General features: G+C 36.2%; 1 protein-coding gene across 2 annotated transcripts in view; it reads right to left on the bottom strand.

Annotated features, from left to right (window-relative positions):
• Positions 1 to 695: 695 nt before the first annotated feature.
• The window catches only part of LOC128653590 (uromodulin-like), a 129,056-nt gene continuing 121,437 nt past the window's right edge, over positions 696 to 8,314 (bottom strand). For both annotated transcript variants that reach the window (XM_053706971.1, XM_053706972.1), the window contains exons 7-10: positions 6,807 to 6,963; positions 5,962 to 6,040; positions 5,556 to 5,585; positions 696 to 1,136 (exon numbers count right to left, since the gene is read on the bottom strand). In XM_053706971.1, coding sequence (XP_053562946.1) covers positions 1,072 to 1,136; positions 5,556 to 5,585; positions 5,962 to 6,040; positions 6,807 to 6,963 — 331 coding nt within the window. In that variant the 3' untranslated portion in view covers positions 696 to 1,071. The remainder of the gene's footprint in view (positions 1,137 to 5,555; positions 5,586 to 5,961; positions 6,041 to 6,806; positions 6,964 to 8,314) is intronic.

Here is an 8,314-nt window from a genome sequence, read left to right as displayed (position 1 = left end):
TCTCTTAGGGCTCGGTTTATCAGGCATCAGCAGACAGAGGCATATGATAAATATGGACTGCAGGTTCTCTTGTGAGAACCTGCAGTCGTAGGCAAATGAAGCCTTTGATAAATCGAGCCTTTAGTGGGATTTGACTAGAAACTAGAAACAAAGGAGGGCTACTAAAATGGTACATGATTGAGGACATACAACTAGCAATAAATACTTTGTGACCTTAATACAATTAGCTTAGAGGAGAAGAGAAGAGAAGAGATTGAGCTGCATCACCTCAACATCCCCTTAATTTGTACCTGGCCAGTCCCAGCTGCTGCAGCCCACTGAGAAAACTCCTAGTTTCCTGGAAGGCCAACCCAGCCTTGCATCAACCCTTATGAAGACAAAAACATAAAAATAACGAACAACATATTTTTTTACAAATACCCATATAAAACTCAATACTTTTATTTGAAGTTGAACCTGGAACTTCATGTACCCTCATTGTTGGTTATCTGGTTGGGGGGGGTGAAAACTACTACTACAGTTGTCACTTCTGGCTAGCCTGTGCCATGGAAACACCCAGTCACACGCTGTACTGCCCAACATTGCTTATGCCCACCCAGCTTCGCTCATGGACATATGTGATTCTGCTTGTCATTTTCCACCAATGGCAAACCAGTGATATAAAAAATTATAAAATGGAGAACGTTAAAACAGGCTATACTTAATAAGTTTATTCAATGGCATAAACTATACAGTTTGTTCAAGAGAAAAACAAAATCGCCATGGGTCACAGAGACCAATGTAACCCACAGTAAGTTGATGCTACATTTTTAAGCTTGTACAAATTATTTAGATGTAGCCTATTTATAGTCCTGTAGTAATGAGCCCAATTTGTTTATTCACTATTTAGTGAGTGAATTAACATAAGAACTGGTGAGACTGTAGCCCGTGAGAGACCTTGTAGTGAATTAAGTACAAAAAGGTAGAATAAAATTATGGCTTAGTTACATTAGGGCAGCTTGACTGGTACTCCAAAACTACACTATGATCTTTATCGGCTTTTTTGTTTCCATGTTTTGGTGGGAAGTTTTGTTACAGCAGTTTTACAAATAGCAGCGACATGAGCAGAGAGCTCAGGGTCCAGGAGAGGGAGAAATCTAGGACAAAATAAAGATATTAATTTTAGTCACATCACAAATTTGTATAATAAAGAGGTATGTATCTTTCATGTATGTATTTTTTAGAGAGATATTGCAAAAGTAAAAACATATAAAGTAGCGAAAAGTATTATTGTAAGTATTTCTATAGTGATCATATGGATGAAACAATAGATACTTTGAGTAGGTGTCTAAAGACACATTGCACATATTTACATGGAGCTAAAATTAAATATTTAGTTGAGACTAGGAACAGAGGAGCAATCTAACAATACCTAAAATGAATAGTTTGCAAGAATAAAACAATGTAATTAAAGTCTTATAGAAATTTGCTTAGACAGTGTGGCAAGACTATATAATATATATATATAGATATATATATAACCAAACAAAACTGGATCCACAGGCAGCTCCAACAAAGTATAAAGAAGAACTGATGACAACAAATGTAAACACCTGACAATCCCCTTCATATCCTATATAATAAATGGCCAAGTATGTTTGTCAGGTGCAGTCATGCGCAGTAGAGACTGCACGTGACAAACATACCTGGCCGTTTGGATCCTGACACTCAGCACAGAGCAAGGCTGAAGTGGAGTGTCAGGGGGCGTGGCCGACGGGAGTGTCGCGATGGGGGCGTGACTGGGTGCAACGAGGGGCGTGACCGGGCGCTGTGATGGGCGTGGCCGGGCGTGACGAGGGGGCGTGGTCAGGTGGGGTGCTGCGATGGGGGCGTGGCCAGAGAGGCAAAGTGTTTGAAAGACAGAGCCAGAGAGGAGGGAGAAGGGCCAAATAGAGGGGGGGGAGAGAGCCAAATAGAGGGGGGAGAGAGCCAAAGAGGGGGAAGAGAGAGAGCAAAAGAGGAAAGTGAGCCAAAGAGGAGAGAGCAAAAGAGGGGAGAGAGCCAAAGAGGGGGGAGAGAGAGCCAAAGAGGGGGGAGAGAGACCCAAAGAGGGGGGAGAGAACAAAAGAGGGGGCAGAGAGAGCAAAATAAAGGGGGGAGAGCCAAAGAGGGGAGAGAGAGAGCAAAAGAGGGGAGAGAGAGCGCAAAAGAGAAGGGGAGAGAAAGCAAATGAGAGGGGGGAGAGAGCAAGGGGTGGGACCGCTGTACTGCAAAAAATGGCCCGTGTACACAGGCTTTAGTACTAGTTGTATTATATTTGCAGTAGAAAAAGAGAAAGTTCCATTTATAATCCATGGGGTTAAAGGGACATTATACACTAGATTTTTCTTTGCATAAATGTTATGTAGATTATCCATTCATATAGCCTATACAGCTTACAGCTTTTTTTTTTTTTTTTTTTTTATGTATAGATTTGCTTATTTTTAAATGTATGCCTACTCCAGCTTGCTCCTTTTTGTGTAAAGAGTCTTTTCATATGCAGAGGAAGGGGAAGTGTCTTATTTTTTTGCTATAGAGCAACTTGCAGTTGGTGTTCCAGCTACCTTTTCAACAGAGCTAAATTGGAGCTTCTAATTAAGTTTTTAAACAGTTTTATACTGGATTTTTAGATCAGTATCTGTGCATATTCTTCTTTATAGTAGTGTCTATTATACACAGTTAAATGAAAATTGGTGTATACTGTCCCTTTTAAGTGTTCCTTAATTATATACAGTATATCAATCAAGCCAATCATTGTGTGTATATATATATATATATGTATATTGGTACCTTTAAATTAAAATGTATTTAGACCTGAAATGATTAACTATATTCCTCATGATACGTTTATTTACCCCAACTGTTGACCCACTTGGAAATAAACTTTTTTTTCTAGTGGCAATGTTTTAACCTCTTACCCAATCTTCTTGCAAGCCATACGGCAAACATAAAGCAATTGCCACTAGCCATATGGCTTGCAAGATAGGGTGAGTGGTGAAACCATCACTGCTAAAAAAGAGTGAAATTCCAAGTGGGCGAGCTTTGCTGGGGTTGAAGAAACTTAACATCGGAACAGTTTTAACATTTTCAGGTCTAAATACATTTTGATTTAAAGGTACATCTACGTTTACATCTACATGCAAAATAATAGCATATATATCATTAAGGAACACTTAACTTACAATCAAGGTAACACTTGGAGTCAACTCCTTCTCATTTTTACATGATTAAAATGCAGATTTGCCACCAGAAAGAAAAATACAAACAGGATACAGGATGCAACAATAATGCTTTACCAAATGTGTAGTACACCATTTACATTTCACAGAAATTAAACTCTCAGAACTTCTGGACCAGAAAACAAATGGTGGTGTATGGTTGGGTCTGATATCTTTTTCTGGTTCTAAGATGACTAGAAGGCTGTAAAAGAGTTAATTTCATTGACATTTTATGACAATCATGCTTTTAGTTACATCTTGTTAATATATTTTAATTATGGGTTGTTGTGACGAGAAGTGTAAGTTTTTGGTTCTAGTGTTGAAAGTTGCCTTGTATAGCCTGCAAAAGGCAGCTTCCTGACAGATCTGCTTCATGGCCAGCTGGAAACATCATTTTGCAATACACTGTATGTGACACCCTTTTTTTCTTTGCCTTTGTCCTTAATGTGGCATGATGTTTGTTGTCTATTAAAAATAATGAGCTCATCCAGATATACTATCTTGCTAGCCAATTCAATAAGACAATGGCACCTTTTTTTTATTTATTATTACTATGTTACTATGATTGAGTAACAACAATCTACATTACATTTCATATTCATTTATGTTGTTCTACTTGGTAGTACAGTTGAAGAAGGCTTTATAAATTATGCTGAAGGTATAGATTTAAAGCTTTGTTTTTTAATCTATTCATATTTTAGTGGCAAGATGTATTGGCAATGGTATTAATATATTGCTTTTTGCAACTGGATTGAATTTGACATGACTATGGGCCCCTATTATGAAGTTGCAATAGCAGCTTCAGGGCCCTAGCGTTTCAAGTTCACGTGAGCGAGCCTGAAACGCTAGTTAAGTAGCTGTGGTCTTAAGACCATTGCTATTTAAACTTTTCCACCACTTAAAGTGTGGCAGAGTGAAATAATCCTGATCCGATCCTCATGACTAACAGTCTTCCGCAAGCAGGGGGCAGCACTGCACAAACAGCATCTTGTGAAATGTTAAATGCAAGCGGCCACTCACTGCACAGCCAGGCAGATAGGTTCACCGCAGCAAACCTCGACTGCCCAGCCATTAATTAATAGGGCCTTATGGGTTAGTTCCTTATGACATTTACATCTGAAGAAGAGACATGTAAATTCTTGAATGCTTATGGAATACAAACCCTTTAATTTTTTGGTCCATTTAAAGGTATCACAATCAACTAAAAGGAACATTCTGTGTGGGAGCAAAAGAGCAATAACCTTTTTTTCTGATATGACAGCAAGAAAATATAATTAATAATATGATACCCTGGCATAAATTGTGTATTTTAAATAAGATGCATTTTTGAGAATTATGACAAACGTCAAATTTCATTTTTATAGATCTCACAATTTGACACTTCTTTGAAATTAGATAGCTGAAATATATAATATACATAATTTACCAAAGTCAAGAAAGACTTCAGACAGTGCATGTTTATACTGTATATACTTAGGTTAATACCAGCATTCAAGTTTCCAAGCACACTTTAAAAACCATAGAAACTCCAAAATAAAATTCCATCAGCATATATTAAATCATTATATTATATTATTCAATTATTTTGGGTGATTAAAATTATTATCAAATTTCCATCCTTTTTAATGGGAACTTAAAATACTTTCATGGTTTAGTAAAGCACACAATTTACAGCTAATGTTTAATGTAGTATTACTATTATAACAATAATTTTGTTTTCTTTATTGAGAAATCATACCTAGGGAGTAGCAATGCATTACTGGGAGCAAGTATGTGACGGCTACATCAATATTTCTTGTCATTAGATCACTGGATGTGTTCAGCTATAGATAGCATTGCTGCTCAGAAGCTAACTAACTTATTGCAACAGTACAATAATAAAATGATCGAATACATTTTTTGCCCTTTTATGACCCTCCAAAATAAGTTTTTTTTTTGCCAGATAATTTTTATTTATTTTTTAAAAAAATGAATATATTTGTTTATGTTTGAATTTGTGTTTAAAATGCATATATTTGTTTGTGTGTGTGCTCTTTGAGTGCTTGTGTAATTTTGTGCATGCGTGAAGGGTTTTGTTTCCATTTCTGTTTATATAAGCGCACACCCTTTTTTGTGTGCTCGTATTCTTATGCGTATGTGAGCATGTGATGAGTTGCTTGTTAGTTTGATCAGTGTGGGGTATGCAGGTTTATGTTTTCACGTCTTTATGTGTGTGATTGTGTGTGTTTGTGTGAGTGAGTGCAGCTATAATCCTTTATGTTATAAATAATTAACATCATAATATTGAAAAGGAACTAGCATATGAATTATTATACTTACACTTAAAGGCGCCAGAATCAATTATCTCTTCTGTAAAACAAATAGGCAATACCAGGTAAGTTGTGAAAACAAGAGACATTTTATATAGACAGCTAATCTATCAATTAGATAGATTAGACTTTTTAATAAAGCATATATATATATATATATATATATATATATATATATATATTATTTTTTTGTGGGACATAAGTTGAATGTAGGAGTTTAGTAAAATATGTTTTAGGTTAATTTAGTTAACATTAATTAAAAATGCATATTAGGGCAATGTAAATGTAAAAGTTGATCAAGAATCACAAATATCTCAGGGAGCCGAATGAGGAGCAGAAAGCATGGTCAGATGGGTTTTGTCTCCTGTTAATCTTTCCTATAATGCAGATTAACTGGCAGGTCTATGGTTACTTACCTGCAAATAAATCTAATACTCTTACTGTTACAACATTGCCTTCTTGTCTATCTTGCCTTGATTTGCTATCCTCACATTCCTGTAAAAGACATATGCATATTCAGTCATTCCTAATGTAAATTCTAAGAGGTGCAGAACAATATGGAAAATCACTTGCACTGCAGATATGAAATAAAGGGACATAATACTCATATGCTAAATGACTTTAAGTCAGGCAGCATAACTGTAAAAAGTTGACAAGAAAATATCACATGAACATCTCTATGTAAAAATGAAGATATTTTACCTCACAATTTCTTTAGCTCACGAGTAAGTGCTCTGTGAACAGTTACCCTTCAGATGCTGTTCGCTACATGTTGGAAATAAAAAAACAGCCAATAAGCTTCATCAGAGCTAATGTCACAGTTTGCTTTACTGTGATCTCATGAGATTTTACTGAAATCTTGTGAGATTTCATGGTAATCTTCCCTAAACTGAGGAGGGAAAAACATGATTGTGCCTGCACATTCCAGATGCACACTCCCTTGCAAGCCCTGGGACTAGTATCCCAATTGGCTGCTTTAAGTCCCTTTACAATGGGATTTGACTACTGAGGAATTGTTGAGGTAAATATCTTCCTTTTTTACATTGAGATGTTTAGGTGATATTTTCTAGTCAGTTTTTTACAGCCACGCTGCATTACTTTCAAGTGCTTCAACATGTGGGTATCATGTCCCTTTAATAATAAATTACATTATAAAAATCTATAGTGGTTGCTCATGTTTAGAATTAAAACACAAGTTACAGCAATACAGTGAGTACATTTACTAATTTTATTCCGTTTGATCCACTCGATGAAACCTTACCGATGAGCAGTTTGTTTCGCAGATTGTAACATCTGCAAAAAGATGCACAGAGTTAAACCCATAAATTTGAAAGACTTTCATTCGGAATCGTGCTTCATTGCCATATCCATTCTTTATGGTGCTCACAATATTGTAATCAACCTCAGGATATGGACATCTGAAACAGTGGAAGAAAATGTAAATGTTCCTGTTAAAGGACATTGTAAATTTATGAAGCTAAGCAATTCTCTAAAGCAGCAGTCGCCAACCAGTTGTCCGTGGACCATTGGTGGTCTGTGAGAAGATGTTGCTGGTCCGTGACACCATCAAGCAGGAATTAATCTCCTCTGATGGTGTCACCCCCGTCACGCCACAACTCCCTACAGTGCCTGGCTGGACATCAGTGAAAACCGACGGAGGAGGAGTTAAATTACAATCTCCCTCGGCACGTTGCATAGTACTGCACAACTTGTGTAGCTAGATTGTATTTTTAACTCCTCCCGCCCGGCGAGCTGCTCAAAGATGCTTCCATTCTAAAGCCAGCAAAGTTTGGTATAGTCTTGGCTTGAAATAGTGGAATTAAAGTATATAAAAAAAGAAAGTCTTAAAAAAAATTATTCTCTCTTATATTTCATTTTTTTCTTCCCTTTACCTATCTCTTTGTAGTAGTTTTCCTTTCCTAATTCCTTTAGATGAGATGGACTTACATCACTGTTTGTCTTCCTCCCCTCCATCTTATTTTTTTTTATTATTAAATATTAATTATTTTTCATTCTAATAATTTTCCCGCACACAAATTCATTCTACCTGAATTCCAGTAACTGCCATCCAGCAGATCAGCCATATCTCACCAGTATTATAGTAATTGCCAGTAACATCAGTAGTGGTTAGCTCACATCCATATTGAGCGCTTTCTGATATAAAGTTTATTTATGACTCCAATGTCTGTCCATGATCATAAGTAGTTTTGAATAATTCCTAACTGGGAAGTCTTGTGGTCCTTTTAAACATAATTCTTTCCCCCCACTTTCTGCCTCTCTGTTTCCAGCTCAAAAGTTAGCACTCACCCTTCATTTGTCATTTGGAAGTTTTCTCTCAGTTCTTAAAAATGTGTAACTATATATATAATGTAAACTTAGCTATGGTTATACTAGTTATGTACAGTATGTGTGTGTGTATATATATATCATATATACTGTATAAATATATATATATATATATATATATATATACACACACATTATAGAGGTTTGTACCTTATTAAAAAAAAATCATGTTAGTGCTCCACAGGATTCAAAATTGTGAGTTTAGTGGTCCCTGAGGTCCGAAAAGGTTGGCGACCCCTGCTCTAAAGAACTAGTAAGAAGATTTGTAAAAATATGTTTATATAAACAATAATGCTACTTTTCTACTGAGCTTTACAGAGGACATAGTATTGCTGAAATGTGTTTGATACTCACAATACATTGGGGGGAAAATCACACATGCTGAGAATGAGAGTCAGAGAACATCTCAATGATGTGAAAAAT

Source organism: Bombina bombina, chromosome 3 (assembly GCF_027579735.1).
Source record: "Bombina bombina isolate aBomBom1 chromosome 3, aBomBom1.pri, whole genome shotgun sequence".
Taxonomy (NCBI): Eukaryota; Metazoa; Chordata; class Amphibia; order Anura; family Bombinatoridae; genus Bombina; species Bombina bombina.
This window is presented reverse-complemented; position numbering and strand designations above follow the sequence as displayed.